At 46.5% G+C, this 21,159-nt stretch overlaps 1 protein-coding gene and 2 long non-coding RNA genes across 4 annotated transcripts in view; 1 reads left to right on the plus strand and 2 right to left on the minus strand.

Moving 5' to 3' along the window:
• Nucleotides 1-21,159, minus strand: part of LOC148686471 (uncharacterized) — a 425,644-nt gene that overhangs the window by 334,684 nt on the left and 69,801 nt on the right. The gene's annotated exons all lie outside the window — the stretch shown is intronic.
• On the plus strand, nucleotides 6,253-20,748 carry SOX7 (SRY-box transcription factor 7). Of its 2 annotated transcripts, XR_015949241.1 has the most exons (3): nucleotides 6,253-6,597; nucleotides 13,433-18,912; nucleotides 19,046-20,748. XR_015949241.1 is itself a non-coding variant. In XM_088666925.1 (2 exons), exons 1-2 carry the CDS (start codon nucleotides 6,372-6,374, stop codon nucleotides 14,329-14,331), a joined length of 1,125 nt encoding a protein of 374 aa, XP_088523051.1. In that variant the 5' UTR covers nucleotides 6,253-6,371; the 3' UTR covers nucleotides 14,332-20,748. The 2 variants fall into 2 exon arrangements, 1 of the variants encoding a protein (XP_088523051.1); XM_088666925.1 differs by having other exon boundaries at nucleotides 13,433-20,748.
• LOC148686475 (uncharacterized) lies at nucleotides 10,363-12,120 on the minus strand. Its single transcript, XR_015949251.1, has 4 exons — nucleotides 12,036-12,120; nucleotides 11,460-11,579; nucleotides 10,905-11,035; nucleotides 10,363-10,761 (listed from the first exon to the last, which is right to left on the minus strand). It is a non-coding gene; the product is annotated as an uncharacterized LOC148686475 (long non-coding RNA).

Raw genomic sequence — 21,159 nt, forward strand, 5'->3', positions numbered from 1 at the left:
AAACCCTGTTGAATGCAACACAACTCACTTCTTTTAAGCACGTATTGTATGGCTTTATAAATGTTGGAAGCTCTGGTACTCGGTGGTTAAGGATTCACCATTAAGTCAAGTCTTCGCCAACCTGCTGCCTGCAAGGTACCTTGAACCACAACTCCCGCCAGCCCAGCCGCAATGGGAATTGTAGTCCAAAATATCTGGAGGGCATCAGGTTGGCATTAAGGAAGAAGCATGTGCAATGAGCCCTTTAAAGCAGAAAACACACCCTCTCAATGCCATGCCCCTCTCTGCTCCTGCTCTGATTCTTCCTCTTGTGCTTTGGCCTGAACTGCAACTCAGACGGTACAGCAAAAGACTTTTAATCTCAGGGTTGTGGGTTCAAGGCCCATGTTAGGCAAAAATATTCCTGCATTGCAGTGGGCTGGACTAGATGACCCTCAGGGTCCCTTCCAATTCTATGATGAGTCCTTGAACTGAGATAATGCCTCACGCCTGCCTGGGTGAAATATAGAGGCAAGTTGGTTGTGTGTTTGTTAGACCTGTATTTTTCCATGCAAGCAACAGCACAAGAGAGAAACAGAGTTGCTTCCATTGCTCTGCCTCCTTTTTGCCTCTGGCCCCATCAACCGCTCGGATGTGGCCCCCATGAGGCGCTGTGGCCCTCCAGCCGTAAAAGTTTGACCATCCCTGCTTTAGAGCAAAACAGGAGCCATCAGCAGGTCAACAGATTTCAACTGACACTGAAATAGCCATTCAATTTAGCGATTGCTAAAATAGCCTTTTGTGATTGTGCAAAGAAATGAGAGATAAGGTGAAGCCATATTCAGGTCCACCCCGAATTTCAGACGGAAAGTGTCGCCTTCATTCCATACTGCTTCAGACACAATAGAATCAAAGCCTTCAGCTTCGTAAGTTAAAATCATTATTCAATCAACAAAAGTTTTCTAGTTGATTAATTCACTAGGTAAATGGATTAGACATTGCAGCTTTGATAAATAGGAGCCCCAGGACATGAACAGTCACCTCCCCAATAAAGGGTGAGCCCCCTGATGACATAATGGGCTTAGTGGCCAAACCAAGCCTGGCCAATTAGTGAACCAATTTGTCTGCCTTGTCACTTAATCTGCCTGTATCCCTTACCCCTTCCTAGGGCTCAAGGTAGAAACTTGTTTTTTAAAAAAACAAAACAGTACAGTATGACAGAGTTGTGGAATGAAATAAAAACAGTAAACCATTATACAAAATTAAATCATGCTTCACCGAATATCATACTGTATTTTAAATACCCCACCCAAAATGAAGAATGAGAACTTTCTGACAGTAAGGGCTGTTTGACAATCTCCCTTGGGAGGTGGTGGGCTTTCCTTCCTTGAAGGTTTTTAAAGAAAGGTTGGATGGCCATCTGTCATGGATGCTTTAGCTGAGTTTCCTGCATTGTAGGGGGTTGGACTAGATGAACCTTGGGAGTCCCTTCAACTTCTACAGTTCTACGATTCTATGAACCTCTCTGCGAAATGTGGTTTTACATGCATTGGCAGGGGATATGAGGAGACTCTGCTCTGGTCAGACCTCACCTGGAGTATTGTGTCCAGTTCTGGGCACCACAGTTCAAGAAGGATACTGACAAGCTGGAGCGTGTCCAGAAGAGGGCAACCAAAATGGTCAAAGGCCTGGAAACGATGCCTTATGAGGAACGGCTTAGGGAGCTGGGTATGTTTAGCCTGGAGAAGAGAAGGTTAAGGGGTGATATGATAGCCATGTTCAAATATATGAAAGGATGTCATATGGAGGAGGGAGAAAGATTGTTTTCTGCTGCTCCAGAGAAGTGGACACAGAGCAATGGATTCAAACTTCAAGAAAGAAGATTCCACCTAAACATTAGGAAGAACTTCCTGACAGTAAGAGCTGTTCGACAGTGGAATTTGCTGCGAAGGAGTGTGGTGGAGTCTCCTTCTTTGGAGGTCTTTAAGCAGAGGCTTAACAGGCATATGTCAAGAATGCTTTGATGGTGTTTCCTGCTTGGCAGGGGGTTGGACTGGATGGCCCTTGTGGTCTCTTCCAACTCTATGATTCTATGACTCTGTGTCAGAGCTCATGCTTTCCATGCAAAAACAAACGGTCCCAGGTTCAATCCCTCTCCAGGGTAAAGTTGCAAAAAAACTGCTGCCAGAAAGCACACACTGCTAAATGCACCCATTGCCTGACCTGGCCACATTCACACCATGCATTTATGGTATACCTGAAGGAGCGTCTCCACCTCCATCACTCTGCCCAGACACTGAGGTCCAGCTCCGAGGGCCTTCTGGCGGTTCCCTCGCTGTGAGAAGTGAGGTTACAGGGAACCAGGCAGAGGGCCTTCTCGGTAGTGGCACCCGCCCTGTGGAACGCCCTCTCATCAGATGTCAAAGAGAAAAACAACTACCAGATTTTTAGAAGACATCTGAAGGCAGCTCTGTTTAGGGAGGATTTTAATCTTTAAGAAATTAGTGTATTCTAATATTTCTGTTGGAAGCCGCCCAGAGTGGCTGGGGAAACCCAGCCAGATGGGCAGGGTATAAATAATAAATTATTATTAAGGTACATTTAAAACCATCATGGCTTTCCCCAGAGAATCTTGGGAAGTGTAGTTTTTAAGGGTACTGAGAGTTGTTAGAAGGCCCCTAGTCCCTTCCCAGGGCTTCTGCCCTCAGACCCACCAGTCCCTTTTCACAGGGAACTCTGGGAGTTGTAGCTCTAGGAGGGGAATGGTGAGGGTCTCATAAACACTTCCAGCACCCTTAACAAACTACAGCTCCCAGGATTCTGGGGTGGGGGGTGGGGAATGCATTGACTGTTTGAAGTGGCATCACAGTGCTTGCAGTGTACGCTGTGAATGTTGCACCGATATAAGGCCATTTCTGGCAATTTCTTAACTTATGGTCCTACACAAAGGCGGCCTTACAGTTTACCGCAACATATTGTGTTACCTGTGAGCAGAAGTACATTTTCTCGAGCACATTTTAATCCACCCACCAATTTTTTCCAGTGCTGCATTGTAAACATGTGGAAATCACTTGTCCCCGCCCCCTCAAAAAAAAAAAAACCCACACATGCACACTTGTTTTTTTAAAAAAAGCATTTCAACCCTCCTGTGCGGGAAACAGATCTCCAGTTGCTATCAACACAATCTAGCTGCAGAGGTGTGTAGGGATAAACTAGGGACATCACAACTCGTGAATGGTCATAATTCTTTCCATTAATTAAGCAGGGGAAGATTTTTGCAATAACCATTTTTATTAAAGGCTTCCCAACATCTTCTACAATAACTAATCTGGAAAGAAATAATGCAGAAGAATAGGGAAAGAAATCAGGAAAGAGAGAAGAAATAAAATAGCATAAAATAGTAACAACCACCATGATCGCAATGATCCTAATAATACACAGTTATATATGTATGTATATAGATCTGTACCATTCAATCTGTGCACAGAGAGTTTCCTCCTCCCCGCTCCTACCTGGGAGGGTTAGCAGGGGAAGATTTTCAAGCAATTGCACCTGCAGTCAGAAGACTGGCCTCAGCTGATGATACGATAAGTTGAAAGTTCCCTCCTGACTGAGGAATCCACAGGTGATGCCCACTTTGGTTTAATCACTCATCAGGTGGGGCTCCCCAAGAGAAAAATGGGGGCCCTGATTCTCTGCAGACGAAGACCTTGACATCCCGCAACACTCCTCCACCCAGTGTGGAGAGCCAGTGTGGTGTAGTGGTTAAGAGCGGTAGACTCGTAATCTGGGGGACCGGGTTTGTGTTTCCGCTGCTCCACATGCAGCTGCTGGGTGACCTTGGGCTAGTCACACTTCTCTGAAGTCTTTCAGCCCCGCTCAGCTCACAGAGTGTCTGTTGTGGGGGAGGAAGGGAAAGGAGATTGTTAGCCGCTTTGAGACTCCTTAGGGTAGTGATAAAGCGGGCTATCAAATCCAAACTCTTCTTCTTCTTCTTCTTCCACCCTGCTGCTGTCTTATGGGAAGGAGAGCGTTTTTGCACAAAACCACAAGAGTGAACATCAGGTTCCAAGGTCTGGAAATCAAACTGCAAGATTTGGCTTACAGCTCCATGACATGGCGACCTGAGCATGAATCCTGTTGAATTTGGGTTTAATCGAACCGATCAAGAAAAGATGGATTGAGTGATCGTGTGGGCAAGCTGGAATGAGCAGAGCTGAACGTTAAGGGCCAGACATCCTTGGATGTTGTCTTCTCCAACTAAATAGAAGCCCTTGTTACCTTTTGCCTCTCACATTTGTTTTTGTTGTTTTTCCCTCTCTCAAAATATGTAAGCTCTATGGGGCAGAGATCTCTTTTCCTACGGTTTCTCTGCAAAGTTCTATCTACTTAAAAGCATCAGGCTGATGCTCAAAGATCTGTCTAGTAGTACAACATCCTGAATCCCAACTGCCACCTTTTATTTAGGAAGCCCACAAGCAAGACACAGACTCACCCATAGCTGCCAAGTTTTCCCTTTTCTCGCGAGGAAGCCTATTCAGCATAAGGGAAAATCCCTTAAAATAAGGGATAACTTGGCAGCTATGGACTCACTGAACTGAGTATTTAGGTAAATTAGCTTGGATTCAGGGCAGATCGCAGCTGGAGTCTTTCAGATACGGTACTGCTAATCTCTCCACGGCCCTTGGCATCAGGACTTTTGCACCCTTACTTCCTTTTCATTTCCTGCTTTCAGAAAACCCATACTCTCTCACACACACACATATATACATAACCTTTGCTAAAATGGAACCATCCAGTTGATTTGGACTAAAATTCCCATCAGCACCAGCCTGCCTCCTGAGAAGAGTGTTTCATCAGCAGAAAATCTTGCCCATGTTTTAGCAACTGATGCAGACTAGCGGTTGTGGCTGATGATAGCTCGGGGGGGGGGGTGAATCCAACAACATTGAGCCTATAGAATCATAGAATCTTAGAGTTGGAAGGGATCCCAAGGGTCATCTAGACCAACTCCCCGCATTACAGGAATCTCAGCTAAAGCATCCATGACAGATGGCCATCCAACCTCTGCTTAAAAACCGCCAAGGAAGGAGACTCCACCACCTCTTGTGGGAGACCGTTCTACTGTCAAACAGTTCCTGCTGTCAGAAAGTTCTCGTTCTTCATTGTGGGTGGTGGTGTATTTAAATTCCATTTGATAATATTCTGGCTTCTTCTCAGATCATATAAACCTTTCGCCTTTTAAATTCCATTTGATATTTGGCGGAGTGTGCTTGTGATTTTGTTATTTCATATACTGTAACCGCTTGCTGTTTTAGTTTATTCTGCAATAACGTCAACGTTTTTTAAAGTTTTCTCTGTTCCTTACCTGGTGTGTGGGCAGGGGTGCTCGAAAATGTTTTCCAGGATTTCAGGCGAGATTTCTCACCCGGCCCTTCCTGGAGGTGAGGGAGACTGAACCTTAGACCAGTTTCCAATTAAAGACCATGTCCCAAAGTGAAGGCCAAGCACCTAGAGATTGGTCTGTCTCTGTCTTGGGATTCCTGCGTTGAACGGATTTAGACTAGATGCCCCTTGGCCAACTCTGTAATTCTATGATTCTATGCATGTTGTAAGAAGAGTGTCAAAATGGTTTGAAAATGTTTCCAGCCCTAACTATCCCATTTTGCTCCACGGGGTGGTGGAGACCCTTCTTTCATGTTCTGAATCTACACCAGACCAACAGGTGTGAGGATTCTCCGGGGCTGCTCAGAGGTGGTTGAAAGGGACTCTGCATATGCTCAGGGGCACTGTTCTCCTGTCCATGCAACTGGATGTGTTCCAGAGTTGAACCCAGTCAGTGAAAACACTGCACCTACTCAATGGCACTCTGCACTTGCTCATGGCTACTGTCCTCCTGGCTTCACATATGCCCTAATAAAATCCAGCCCAGCTGTGAAAAGAGGGGCGCTCTGCACTTGCTCTGGGGTACTGTCCTCCTGGCTCCACATATACCCTAATAAAGTCCAGTCCGGCTGTGAAAAGAGGGGCGTTCTGCACGTGCTCAGGGACACTGTCCCCCATGCGTCCCCCCACCCACTTAATGATTGGAAAAGAAGCTGCGCGAGCCCTGGAGGACCCCCGCGTCCCTTCCCCACGCCTCCCTCCCGACGGCGCCAGGCCCTCCTACCCCTCCCCGCGTTCTCTTCCTCCAGCGAGGCAGGCAGGGCGCGCCCGAGGCGGAGCCGGTCCCTCCCCAAGCGGCCCGGGAGGAAGCTCATAAATAGAGCGCGGCCGGGCGGAGGAGGGCGCCTGCCGGAGCGTAGTGCAGTAGATAGAGGGGGACGTCGCCCGCTTGCGCGCCCGCCTGCCCGGGACTCGCCGGTTCGAGACCCGCCAGCCGCCCTCCTGGCATGGCTTCGCTGCTGGGTTCATACGCCTGGTCCGAGACGCTGGAGCTGCCCGACGGGGGCGCAGTATCCGCCGGCGCCGTCGGAGGGAGCCGGCCCGAGAAGGGCCCCCCCGAAAGCCGCATCCGACGCCCCATGAACGCCTTCATGGTGTGGGCCAAAGACGAGAGGAAGCGCTTGGCTGTCCAGAACCCGGATCTGCACAACGCCGAGCTGAGCAAGATGTTGGGTAAGGCGGACGCGGGAATGAGCGCGCAAGGAGTGCGGGAAAGAGCGCATCTCGCTATTCGCGTTTTGTTTTTTGAAAGTTTTTTTTAGGTTTGATTACTTTTTTAAAGTTTTAACAGTCGGTTCTATGTTTTTATTATCTCACAGTTTGCTTTGCAGACCGTCTGATTTAGCCGGCGCTCTGTGCGTAAAAAGCCTTTCTGCGCGTAAAAATCGGTTCAGGGTGCGGGGTGACTGCCCAAAGGCGCTGAGATCGCGGCCTTTAACAAGGAGGAAAGGCCTGATCCGGCTGCAGTTCAGCAGTTCCCATCAAAAACATCGATAAAAGAACCCCGGGTTTAGCTGTCGCTTTGGAGTCGATGGGGACTTTGAAGTGATGGGGTTTGGTCGGCGCGCTCAGGAGTCGCTCCGAAGCGGGTCCCTTTACAGTAGAAGTTCTTAGGTGGGAAAAATCCATCCGGATTTCCCGTCTGCTGCGGTTTGCTCAACCTATCGGATCGGGGCCTTAGTATCTCGGAATCGGGAAAAGCCGGTGAAAAGGAGTCGAGTCGCTTTCTTTTTCACAAAGTTATCAGATTTCGACATCTTTTTTAAAAAAAAAAGTGAGGGGAAAGGTTTCTGAGAGCGCGAGGATGGTGGGTTGTTGTTTTTTTTTGCACGCGTCGCCCTATTTTATTTTATTTTATTTTATTGCTTAAAACTGCTTTAAAACCGTGCGAAAGTTTAAAAGATGCCTCCCTAATCCCCCTACCCCCGCCAAAATAAAATTAAAGCTAAATAAATAAATGACCGTGCCTTTTTATGATTAAAAGCTCACCTTTGCAAATAACCCGTTGGGCATAATGAGATCAGTTTTCCCGGAATAAAGCTGGGGGGAATGTCCTAAAGTTTAGGCTACTGCTAACTTGACGTGTCGCAAATGCACACAATAAATCCGGGGGGGGGGAATGTTTCTTAGCTATGTTCTGTATTGTTCTGAAAAGTGTCAGCGACCTAATATAAACAACATGGTACATATTTTAGGGGAGGTGCTTGGAAAACTTTGAAAGCTCTCTGATAGGCGTCTTTCTGTTTTCTTCCCGAAGTAGTTATTAAAGGGCAGGAGGGAAGAATAGACATACTGTATACTTTTATCTAGGAAATTAAATTGCAGCTTTATTTATTTTTAAATCAATAAATAGGGCATGTAAATTTGGTTTTAATGTTGGATACAGCACACCAAGAAGAATACTGCTGGATATTTTTTTCAAAAGGAATGAAGAATATTTAAATCACGTATAATTAAATCAAAAACAACACAACAGCTGTGATGTACTTATTCATATCTGTATAGTCATTGTCTATTAAACTCACGAGTCCCTCAGTTAAGCAGAAAGGTCTCCAAGCCACTGGCAACATATTTAAAAACATAAAGAAAGAGTAAATATTATACTATAGACGCATTTACACAGAAACAGATGCAATGATATTTTTTTAAAAAAATACACAAAGCAACAATAACAAAAAAACAAAACACATTAAGAACAAGGATCAGCAAACAGTCAATCAAAAGTTTAAGGAGAAAAGGTATTATCTCCAGGTTTTGGTTTTGGTTTTTGGTTTTTGTTTTGCCAAGGGGGTGAGCACTACATGTTAATAAATATTTATTTATCATCTTCCTAGCCATGTTCTACATAAAAAGTGCCTAAAGCAATACATTTTGCTAAAACATTTTTTAAAAAAATTAAAGTTCAACAGCAACAAGGGGGAAAAAACCACTTATAAAATCAAGATAGCACGAACATATTGAACACTTAAATCAAAGCAAATCAGCACATCCCGTATCAAGCACAAATACCAAAGGTTTGTTACACCCGCAACTCCTTGATCTGAATTCATTCTCTTTCTGGGGAGACGCAGAGAGACACTTTCCCTTTCAAAACAATAATTTTATTTACAATAAAAATTGGGATTAATTTAAAATCCGATGTGGGAAAGTGGTAATGAATAGCCAGCTCACAGTTTCCATCGCTGAATACTTTTTAATGTTTCTGCACCTCTAGAAGTAACCATTTAAGCCAGTTATCCTAAGTTTATGTGTCCGTTAGAAGCAAATTCCACTGAAAGGTGCATTAAGCATTCAGTCAGGACCAGTTTTAAATAGGGCACAAGGAACTTTTAAATATTCGCATCAGTGTTTCAGGTTTGCACTGCCTCACCCTAACCAGGCTGACTTAGAAATAAATGCCTCTGCTTTCAATTGCATTTACTTTTCCAAGTAAGCATATGTAAGGTTACAGCCACGACTTGCTCCAAGGTTGTGCAGGGGGAATCTGCAGGAATATCTGTCCTTGAAAACTTTTTCTGCCGGTGATGCTTTCCATTTGATTTCTCAAAAGCTGCAGTGTTAGTTTAAAAGGCGATGCATCGAAATTAGCAAGATGCGGCTTACTTAAAGGTCCATGAATTTAAGTGGGTCTTCTTCGACTAAAACTTACTTCAATGCAACCCACTTTCCCAAGCATGATTACAGATGAGATTTATATAAGGTTCTGCCATATTAGAGGTTCCACTTGGAACCCCTTTCCTAATAATTCCTGCCATGGGTTTTCCTTTATCACAGCTGCTACGCACTGCCTTGACATTTCCCTCAAGCTTGGGCGTCATGACCCCAAGATCTCTTTCCTGCTTAATCGCTGCCAGTTCAGTGTCATGTTTTCATTTAGGGTTTGGTTTTATTTTCGTCCACTGTGGACCACTTTCCAGCTCAGGGTGCTGAATCTCCTGAAACTCCCATTTTGCTGCCTGTTCCCCCAGTTTGGAGAGATCTTTGGGGGGCTCTTTGCGGTCTGTTTGAGGTTTCGCACTCGTGAGTCACTTGATGTTGTCTGCAGACCTGATTCCCTCGCCGTTCGACTCCTCATTCAGCACTCCCTCACACTGTGTTACGAAGGATCAAGCCCCAGTAACAATTTCTGCATCCAAAGGAAATTTCCACCAATAGGAATACCTTGGAACACTGGGAATTCTATAGTTGCTTTTTTAACAAGATCCACCCCCCCCAGTCTATGCCAGGCACTCTTATGCTGGTGATAAATGATGCAAGCTGGATATCATCTACATTATACATTACTTAATTTGCAGGTTCTAGAGAAGACTAGCTGTGCGGGAGCAAAAAAGAGCAAAAGTGCTCAACAGTTAACAAGGCTTTCATTTCTCTATCACTTATCATTTCCATTGGTAGACCGCTTGCTATCTGAGATCTCTGAGTGGTTTGCAATAGATAAAATCATAGAATCATAGAGTTGGAAGAGACCACAAGGGCCATCCAGTCCAACCCCCTGCCAAGCAGGAAACACCATCAAAGCATTGACATATGGCTGTCAAGCCTCTGCTTAAAGACCTCCAAAGAAGGAGACTCCACCACACTCCTTGGTAGCAAATTCCACTGCCGAACAGCTCTTAATGTCAGGAAGTTCTTCCTAATGTTTAGGTGGAATCTTCTTTCTTGTACCGGTAGTTTGAATCCATTGCTCCATGTCCGCTTCTCTGGAGCAGCAGAAAACAACCTTTCTCCATCCTCTATATGACATCCTTTTATATATTTGAACATGGCTATCATATCACCCCTTAACCTTCTCTTCTCCAGGCTAAACCTACCCAGCTCCCTAAGCCGTTCCTCATAAGGCATCGTATCCAGGCCTTTGACCATTTTCATAAATAAATAAATAGATAAATTTTCATAGATAAATAAGTACAAACACAGTAAGCGCCATGAAATCCATATTATTATTATTTATTAAGTGTAAATAATAATAATAATAATAATAATAATAATAATAATAATAATAAATTTATTTATACCTTGCCCATCTGGCTGGGTTTCTCCAACCACTCTCGACGGCTTCCAACCAAATATTAAAAACAGTACAGCATCAAACATTAAAAACTTCCCTAAACAGGGGCGCCTTCAGTTGTCTTCTAAAAGTAAAATAGTTGCTTCTTGCCCTGACATCTGCTGGGAGGGCGTTCCACAGGGCGGGTGCCACTACCGAGAAGGCCCTCTGCCTGGTTCCCTGTAACCTCACTTCTCGCAATGAGGGAACTGCCAGAAGGCCCTCGGTGCTGGATCTCAGTGTCCGGGCTGTATGGTGGGGGTGGAGACGCTCCTTCAGGTATACAGGATCTACCAAACAAAATATATAAACAATGCCCTTGCGCAGAAAGACGGAATTAATACAAACACAAAATCAATACAAAAATCAGAGGGCCTTACAAGGCAGTGTAATGCAAAATTTCAAACAACGTAACAAGCAATATTCACACAACCTCTCAACCTCGCTCACTCTTCTTCTTCTTCTTCTTCTTTGGCGATCACTCGTAGCCGAGTAAGGTTGTCTTCAAAGGCGAGTGTGGAGGGTTGGGACTTTTGGAACACATTTCTTGAGCTGGTGGGGGATCTGTGGAGGGCGACAGAATGGCAGAAACTGGTGTGGGGTGTGAGGAATAGGACTCCCACGCTTTGTTTTTTTCCTCTCCCCTGTAACTTGATGCAGAGCAGGCAGAAGTTCAACAGGTGCACCTCTCTTCCTGCTTCCCCAAGCCCAGCAAATTCTTAGCATGTTTATCATTAATATAACTATTTATTGATCCCTTCACACAACAAACTCACCAGGGGCACACAACGCTAATGGAAAAGAAAAGAAATTAAAGCCACTTGACAGTGCTAAGTGGTTTTACCAATAATAAAACTGCACCTCTTGACATTCTGCCCGTGAATCTGCACCTTAAAATCAGGAAAGGGCGGGGGGAGGTGGCACAGGGTGGGGAAGGTGGATGGAAAGAAACGATTAAAGCTGCTCACAGACTCTGGGTTGTGCCTACCATTAGTCCTGCTCAGAGTAGACCCATTGGAATAAAGGGAGCTGAGGTTGCCATGATCTGCATTGGACGGCAGCTTGCTCTGCTATGATCCGGTGCTGCAGTCTGGGGGAGAAGAAGGATCTGGGGGGAAGTCAAGGCAGGATAGAAATGCAACAGATTCGCCAAGCTCATGCTAAACATCCTTGCTTTAAAACGAAGTGTGGTGCTGATAATGCCAAGGTCGTAGGTTTGATTCCCGTATGGGACAACTGTGTATTCCTGCACTGCAGGGGGGCCAGACTAGATGATCCTCAGGGTCCCTTCCAACTCTACAATTCTATGATCCTAACCAAACCAAGCAAAATTTGATGTTCCTCCCTCCTCCCAGCCCCTGGGAGCATCGCTCGGCATTTAAAACATCAGATTCGGATTGGTTTTGCATGTTTCGGTGGGTTGATTATCTGTCCTTAACCAAGTTGATGTGCATAGTAGGAACACAGGCAGCTCCTTTACGCAGAATCAGGCCAATGGGTCCATCTAGCTCAGTATTGTTGACACTGGCTGGCAACAGCTCTCCAGGGTCTCTCCCAGCCTTACCTGAACATACAAACTGGGGAGTGAACTGGGATCTGCCACTGAGCTGCATCTAAATTCACCTTATGCTCTTTCTGAGATGCTGCAGATTAGAGTGGCCGAAGGTGCGTAAGTTCACCAACAAAAGCTTTTGCTCCTTGCGAGGTGGAGATACCGCCCCTTGACATTTCCTTTTTCCTTCCTTGACGCAGCAAAACTCCAGGAACAAAAGTGCTCTCAACTCACAAACCAGTTGATTACATTTGCACTCGCTAATTAAATTAGCCCTGATCCGGCTATAAACACGCCGGCATTCTTATTGCCGAATTATTTCAGATTTATCTCTCCGCCTTCATCGACTTTGCCCCCTTCCGAAATTCTGGATATACTTGGGTGTCGAGAATGAGATGTTGGGCGATGGCAAAAGCGTGCTCACTCAAGAACATTTAGATGTGAAGCGGGTTTTAGAGGGTTGTCGGTTTGCTCTGAGGCTGCTGGCACACTTGGCAACCATGGCAAGTGGAAGTGGAGTACCCTCGGTGAAGTCCATTGAGTTCAATAGGTCTACTCTGAGTACAGCTAGCGCTGGACATCACCCTATAAAGCCTCAAAGTCGCATTTGCCAGGGGTGTGCAAAGAATCGCCTCTCCCCATATGAACTGACCCAGACCCTGTGATCATTCCCTGAGGGCCTTCTTTGTGTGCCCTCTCCATGAAAGGTCCGGGGGGGGGGCAGCAACACATGAGCAGCACTCAAAGGCTTTGATCAGGTGCCACGCAATACCCGTTCCATATTTGTAAGAACTTGATTGTTCAGTGTGGCAGCACCGGCACTTTGGAACTCCTTGCCACTTGAGATCAAGCAGGTGCCTTTGCTTTTCTCTTTTCGGCACCTGCTAAAAACCATTCTTGTTTAGACAAGCCGGTCCGGATGCTTAGAAAGTTGAGGTGATTTCCAGCTGTTTTGATTTTTGTGTGTTTTTTAAAGTATGGCTGTGAATTTTTCTCGCTTTTATTATTTCATCTTTTCATAAACTGCTTTGAGGTTTTTTTTAAACAACCGAGCGGTGTATAAAATGTATGAAATAAATGAATAGGTTGCACCAAACGAGCTGAATCGTTATTATTATTAATTAATTTGCGCAGAACAGACAATGTTAAATGCGTAGCGTTGGTGGTGTAACATAAGCCGAAACTTTAAAATGATCGCAGTCCTCTGTCCCGAGCAGCCTACATTCTCAACGCCAACATTCTGACTATAACAGGCACATAGAGAAGAGGACTGGAAAGGGAGTTGATGTTAACAGGGGGTGACTGTGAGCCGGTGGGCCGAGTCCAGCTCATTGCAATGCATGCTTTGCTTAATTTTCTCTTTGTGCCAGCCTTAAAGGGGTTTCCCCTCCTCCTTGCTCTCTTCGCAGGCAAATCCTGGAAGGCTCTAACCCTCTCCCAGAAGCGGCCGTACGTGGAAGAGGCCGAGAGGCTGCGGGTGCAGCACATGCAAGACTACCCCAACTACAAATACCGGCCACGGAGGAAGAAGCAGATCAAGCGGATCTGCAAGCGAGTGGATCCGGGTTTCCTGCTGGGGCACCTCTCCAGGGACCAGGACTCTGCTGCGCCAGAGAAGCGAAGGTGTGGCAGGGCGGCTGGAGAAAAAGACGGGCATGCCGACTACTCTCCCGGTCCGGTGTTTCCCAGCCTCGGCAGATACCGGGAGGTTCAGAACAGCGGCGCTGGTACCCCCATGGACACTTACCCCTACGGCCTGCCCACCCCTCCAGAGATGTCCCCCTTGGATGTGATAGACCCTGAGCAGAGCTTCTTCTCCTCCCCCTGCTCCGAAGACCCTTGCCACTCCAATCTGCCCGGGGCCCCCTACTCTCTGGAGTACGCCAGCGGCTCCCTGCAGTGCGGCCGCCCTCTGGGCCACATGCCCATCTCTCAAGCCACCCACCCCGCTTCTTCCGCTTGCTCGGCTCCCCCCTCGTGCAACTACTACCCTCCTCCATCTTTCCACCCGGCCATGCAGCCCCACGGCCTCCACCCCCACCTGGGCCAGCTGTCGCCTCCCCCCGAGCACCAGAACTTCGAGAGCCTGGAGCAACTGAGCCAAGCGGAGCTGTTGGAGGAGATGGACCGCAATGAGTTTGACCAGTACCTGAATGCCCCTGGACATGCGGAGCCCGGTGGGCTGGTCGTCAACGGGCACATCCAGGTGTCTCAGGCACCGGGCGGCTCCCATTCCTCCGAGACCAGCCTCATTTCCGTCCTTGCCGATGCCACAGCCACTTATTACAACAGCTACAGCGTTTCTTAGGCGTGTGGGGAGAAATTGGCTCCGCAGGCTGACCGAGGACAGGCTTTGCCGGACGATAAAAACCTGTGGGTCACCTTTGGCCTCTCTCTGCCCTTTCTCCTCAGGGTTTCTCTCTCCCCCCCCCTTCCCCGCAGCCGTCTGATCTGAAATCACCTTGGACGTTGCCTGCTCGGCTTCAAGACTCTGTCGAGTGCACCTAAATATTATGAGCATCTTAACTTCAGAAAGGCCTTTTGAAAGTTGGAAAGTTTCAGTTGGAAAGGCCCTTTCGGTTCCACTTCAAAGGGTCGTGGGAACCTTTTGATTGACCGCCCGAGCGTCTTAATCTGGAAACATTCCTGTCCCTCTCATTGGATCGAAGTGTCTGCATTTCCCCCTATTGGGACGATATTAAATATGTCATTCTAAAGCAGGCATCCCCAAACTGCGGCCCTCCAGATGTTTTGGCCTACAACTCCCAGGACCCCAAGTTACAGGACCAGTGGTTGGGGAAGATGCGAATTGTAGTCCAAAACATCTGGAGGGCCTAAGTTTGGGTGTGCCTGCTCTAAATCGACACAGGGAATACTCGTCAATTAAAATGTTTTTCACCTTGCCCCCAGTCAAATGTAAGTAATCCCCAACTGGTTGCTGGTTACTCTGCTCCTCCACTCCGGTGTAGCATTTTAATTCTTCCTTCCTCTCTCTCTCCTTCAGTTTAGGGGAAACTGAACACCGCCCCTTGAATACCATTGGAACGGCGGTGGGGGGGGGGGTTGAGTGTGTTCTGTGTTGGAGTTTGAATGCAGTAAAAATATATATAGGTAAAACACTACACGGGGACATATGAGCAGTGTTTCACCAATATAGCAGCAGAAAGCATTTAAAAATTAAGTGATAAGATAGACAAGGCAAAGATGTGTTATGAACGTAAAACATAGAACGTCAGGTGTCCCTCTGAGTCATCAAAACCATTCCTTGATGATCCCTTGACATTAAAAACCATGCGTGTAGATCAGGCATCCCCAAACTTCGGCCCTCCAGATGTTTTGGACTACAATTCCCATCATCCCTGACCACTGGTCCTGCTAGCTAGGGATCATGGGAGTTGTAGGCCAAAACATCTGGAGGGCCGCAGTTTGGGGGTGCCTGGTGTAGATCCTCTCCAGGTCTTCGTCATAGAGTCTATGCTCAGCTTTCTGTCCTTTCCTTCCTTTTTGTGGGGCTGCCGTGGGATAGTTTCTCAGGTTGAAGCCAGAAATAGCCCGTCAGAAGGGTTGAAAGGGATGGGGCATCCCCGGTACACCAGGACATTTCCTTCCCCCCCCCACCTACCGCCAACTACAAAACTTCTTTTAAAAATGATGTTAGTAGGACGAATATTCACCCTTTGGAACCGATACCTCTCTCGTCCACTCCATAAAATCTGACCATCAGTCTTGCAATAACTCCTTTGTAGAAATGGACTTATTTGAAAGGCTGATTTAGCACCTATATTTTCAAACTTGGGAGCATAGTTCATGTAGAAAGCAGTGAGGGTTTTGTTGTTGTTGTTTTAGGTGGGAAAAACCCTGGGAGAACGTGCATGCTTGAGTGATAAGTCATAAGGATTGCTGATCCCCAGAGAGGCCTTACAGTACCAGGAAGAGAAGGGATACCTGAGGACACCTCAATGATTTCTTAAAAAAATAAAATGCAATATTGCCACCAAGTCTCAACATGTGCCCTGCATCTTGGGAAACACAGAAATCCCTTAAGTGTGCCTTGTGAAAGGCAACCTTTGCATCATGGTTGTTTTTTTTCCAGAGCAAGGGTGAAGTTGGTTGACTTCCAGGGGTGTCAGCCTTCTATGCACACATCTGCAAAATGACTAAGCTGCACAGGGAGAATTTCACTTAGAATCATAGAATCATAGAGTTGGAAGAGACCACGAGGGCCATCCAGTCCAACCCCCTGCCAAGCAGGAAACGCCATCAAAGCATTCTTGACAGATGCCTGTCAAGCCTCTGCTTAAAGACCTCCAAAGAAGGAGACTCCACCACACTCCTTGGTAGCAAATTCCACTGCCGAACAGCTCTTGCTGTCAGGAAGTTCTTCCTAATGTTTAGGTGGAATCTTCATTCTTGTAGTTTGAATCCATTGCTCCGTGTCCGCTTCTCTGGAGCAGCAGAAAACAACCTTTCTCCCTCCTCCATATGACATCCTTTCATATATTTGAACATGGCTATCATATCACCCCTTAACCTTCTCTTCTCCAGGCTAAACATACCCAGCTCCCTAAGCTGTTCCTCAGAAGGCATCGTTTCCAGGCCTTTGACCATTTTGGTTGCCCTCTTCTGGACACGTTCCAGCTTGTCAGTATCCTTCTTGAACTGTGGTGCCCAGAACTGGACACAGTTCTCCAGGTGAGGTCTGACCAGAGCAGAATACAGTGGTACTATTACTTCCCTTGATCTAGATGCTATACTCCTGTTGATGCAGCCCAGAATTGCATTGGCTTTTTTAGCTGCTGCATCACACTGCTGACTCATGTCAAGTCTGTGGTCTACCAAGACTCCTAGATCCTTTTTCTTCTGACGCTTCGTGCAGGATCCTTCCCTGGCGAAAGGGTCCAACTCAGGTCTTCTCCATAACGAGAAAGCAAAGAGAGGGAGAGAGCAAAGCTTCCTGTTCTCACGGTGGACAACATGAAACCTACAAGCAGATTTTGAGCATAATACCACTCTCCTCACCTAGTAGCCGTGGTTATTCTTTGACTCCAGTGCCAGGCATTCAGGGATACACTGCCTCTTAACCTGGAGGTTCTCTTTAGATAATCAAGCCTTTGAGACGTCTGTGAATCTGCCCTATGCCCCTTCTCAGGTTCTTCGAGTCACTGGCAATGGTGGCGACTCAAGCAGTGAATGCTCAATGTTTTCTGTGCCTCGTGCAGAGAAGCATTTAATTTTGCTTGGCGACCCCCAGATCTCATCTGGGAGGAGGAGGAGGAGGAAGCAAATTTCTCCCTCTACCCCAGATTTCTTCTCGCCATGCATACTTTTTATAAACCCCTGTTTACATTTCATCAACAGAAAGTACCGAATTAGGGTATTTTCAAGGGGGACTAGTGCTTCAGAGCAGACTGTTTGCTAGTCAAGGTGAAGTTTGGATGTTCTCTGAGAGCCCTGAGAGAAGTGACCTGGCGGCCATCCAACTCTCTCCCCCCCCCCGCCCCCCAAGACAGGTAGCTGCCCTACGATGGCAACAGAGAAAGTGGACACCCCCAGAGAGAAAACCCTCTCTCTCGTAACGCCAGAACTCGTGGACAGCCAATGCAGCTGAATGTTGGAAAGGTTCAGGCCAGATAAAAGGAAGCATTTCTTCAAGGAATGCCATAGATAACCTGTGGAACTCCCTGCCACAAGAGGCAGCCGTGGCCACCAACTTGGATGGCTTTAGAAGAGGATTAGACAAATTCTTGGAGGAGGAGAGGGCTACTAGCCATGGCTACTAGCCAGGATGTCTATGCTCTGCTTCCACAGCTGGAGGCAGCAATGCTTCTGAATCCCAGTTGCTGGAAACTACAGGAGGAGGAAGGGCTCTTGGTGCTCAGGTCCTGCTTGCAGGTTTCCAACATGCATCTGACTGGCCCCTGCGGAGTAGACGGGCCACTGTTCTGACTCAGCCAGCTCTTCTAATGTTCTTAACTGGCCTTCCCTAGAAGCTCCATCTTCCAAGCCAGCTCATTCCATCACTTGAGAGCCAGTGTGGTGTAGTGGTTAAGAGCGGTAGACTCGTAATCTGGGGAGCTGTGTTCGCGTCTCCACTCCTCCACATGCAGCTGCTGGGTGACCTTGGGCTAGTCTCACTTCTCTGAAGTCTCTCAGCCTCACTCACCTCGCAGAGTGTTTGTTGTGGGGGAGGAAGGGAAAGGAGAATGTTAGCCGCTTTGAGACTCCTTCGGGGAGTGATAAAGCGGGATATCAAATCCAAACTCTAAATGCAGGCTTCCTCAAACTCGGCCCTCCAGATGATTTGAGACTACAGTTCCCATCATCCCTGGCCACTGGTCCTGCTAGCTAGGGATCATGGGAATTGTAGGCCAAAAACACCTGGAGGGCCGAGGTTGAGGAAGCCTGACTTAATGACTCTCTTGGCAGCGACGTTTTTGCCCAAACCTTTTATTCCAAATGTAACTTTGAGGGGGGGGGCTTTTCCCCCCACCCACCACAGCTCCTGTGCTTTGTGCCTCTGGAACATCCTTTTTCAGTATGGAGAGGAGCTGTTGTCTCATCTCCTCCTGTATCATTTTTTTTTGTCCTGGTCAGCAATCATTAAATTAGATGGTAGGGTGACAAGCGAACCACTCCCTGATCTGCCACTCTGGGCCATTTCCACACCTGGTGAAACGGCTCTTTGTAGGCCCAGCGTGGCAGGTCAGGTCTGGGTGTGGCTTGTCATTTCCAGGCACTCCTCCAGCTTCACGTTGCTTTGCACAACATGCCGAGATGCCGCGCTCTCGGTGTGGCAAGAAAACGAGAGAGGTTTCCATGTCCCGGCCATCTGCAGCAGACATTGTGTTGCAAGTCGAACCACCCCATGCTTCTCTGAATCTAAACCGTGGTTTCCCAAACTTGGGCCTCCAGCTGTTGTTGGGCTACAACTCCCATCATCCCTAGCTAGCAGGACCCAGTGGTCAGGGATGATGGGAATTGTAGTCCAAAAACAAAAGGAGGCCCAAGTTTGGGAAACCTAGCAGGGCTCTTTCTTAAGGCTACAAACCGGTGCTTCTAGGAAAGGGGGATAAATTTGAGTTTGTTTTCATTTTAATGAGAAACTACCCCATTTGCTCTTGAACCAATATGTAAACTGAGCCGTGTTCGTCCTTCGAAATGTGCAAGAGTTTGAATTTTGCAGTGCCCACCCCTCAACCAAACAGTCTGTGCACTGTTGCATATGTTAGAGAAAGTGCACACAAAACGCGTATCTCAGCAAAAAACAACAACAACATACAGAAACACATTTTATCAGGGGAAACAGCTTGCCAAAATGTGTACGTCGGTCAAAAACTGGATGCAAAATTGTGTTCCTTCAGAGGAATTGGCACTGAAGTGGGGATGAAATTTCATGGGGAATAATAATTTCAAAGATGCAAATTGCTGCCAATAGAAAAATGAGAAAGTGGAAAGATCCCTCCAGGCCTGCCTTGCACGTTTCATTTTGCGGTGCACATGTGCGTTGCGCACTGAAAATGTGTGTCTTTTAAATTGGAACTTAAGGGGGGAAATGCGTGAAACAGGAATTCTGTTTCCTTGGGCAGAGACTGCAGGCAGATTCTCATCCTGTGTCTCTAACAAGGACATCTCCCATGTAAGCAGCTATAGGCTGGCAGCCTCTGTGATCCAGCCTCTCCAAAGATTTTGCCATTTTGCAAGACGAGACGTTTTTGCCCTTGTTTCTTCCCGCGATCCGGAGACTGCTCCCACACTGTTGCAACCCCACTGACGTGAGTGGGAATACGATGGGGCCGTAAATCGTTTGCTCTATCTTTAAAACTCACCGCCCAAGTAAATGTGTGTCGCGGGTGCGGTTTCACGAGCCGCTTGCTCCAGCAGACTAAAAATCAGGGCGCCTTGCAGAAATAGTTATGCAGGCTGACGCTGCCAGTTGAAAAGTTCAGACGTTTCAGATGTTTTGTGATTCATTTCAGAGGCTGGCTATCGGAGAGCATATTCTCAGAGATGTGATTCATTCGTGTGCTCCAGGGCTGAGTCTTGGCTTTAACTAGATCCCCTGACTGTGCGAAATTAATTAATTTAACAGCCTATTCTGCACACACACACACACACACACACACACACACACACACACACACAATTAATCTTCTGCGTTTCACATCCCAACGTCTTCATCGTCACTGGCACAAAGTCCCTGCAAAGCTTTGTTGGAAAGGATTTCACAACCTCACAACGCTCTGGTGTTTTTGTCAAACTATCACTGAAGGAAGCCGCTTTTAATGTGTTAACCGTCCCCTTTTCCAGCATCAGTATATCTCTGCCTGAAATGACATTGTACATACCGGTATCTGTGTCACAGCATCTCCCCCTTGTCTAGCGCATTCCTGGGACGTTCTTGTATCGATGTAAATTGACTAGTTCCTGCTCCCTCCTTTGTTAATCAGTTATTTAATAGAGTTATTCTTATTGTAATGATTAGTTGGCAGGTTTTATATCATTCTTGTTTTTGTTTTTTCTAATAATGTCCCTGAAGTATGTGATTTAATATACAAATAATACTTCTATATATATATAATAAATATATATATAAATAAATGAATTAAACACCAATGTTTAAGCTAAAACATTCCTTTTAATTTTGCTTCCCTCTGTGATCTTAAGTGTGGACATTTTCTGTTGGCATAAAGTATTTAAGTTAAATAAATGCATTTTTATATGAAAATTGTCAGTCTTTTCGGAGGGCAGAAGGTTTGGGGAAGGTGGATTCTCGTTCCTTTTTTTTCTGTTGCCACAAAGATAAAAGGCCACACGCTACATTTAAAACATTATTATTGAAATTCTTCTAAAAAAATACTAATAGAAAACAAAATTAAAAAGAAGGGAAAAATACATTTAAAGCACTGTAATGCCACTTTAAATAGTTGTGGCGCCCCTCAAATAATTCTGGGTGCTGTAGTGTAATAAAGATAAAGACAATTGTCAGGATCCCCCTCCCAGAGTTCCCTGAGGACAAGGATTGTGATTGACAAACGACTCAGGGAACTGTAGCTCAGGCAGGGGGTGGGGCTGAACAAGGGTTTCCTAGCAACTCTCAGCACCTTTCACAAACTATAGCTCCCACAATTGACTGTTC

The sequence above is a fragment of the Zootoca vivipara genome, chromosome 3 (assembly GCF_965207765.1).
Source record: "Zootoca vivipara chromosome 3, rZooViv2.hap1.1, whole genome shotgun sequence".
Taxonomy (NCBI): Eukaryota; Metazoa; Chordata; class Lepidosauria; order Squamata; family Lacertidae; genus Zootoca; species Zootoca vivipara.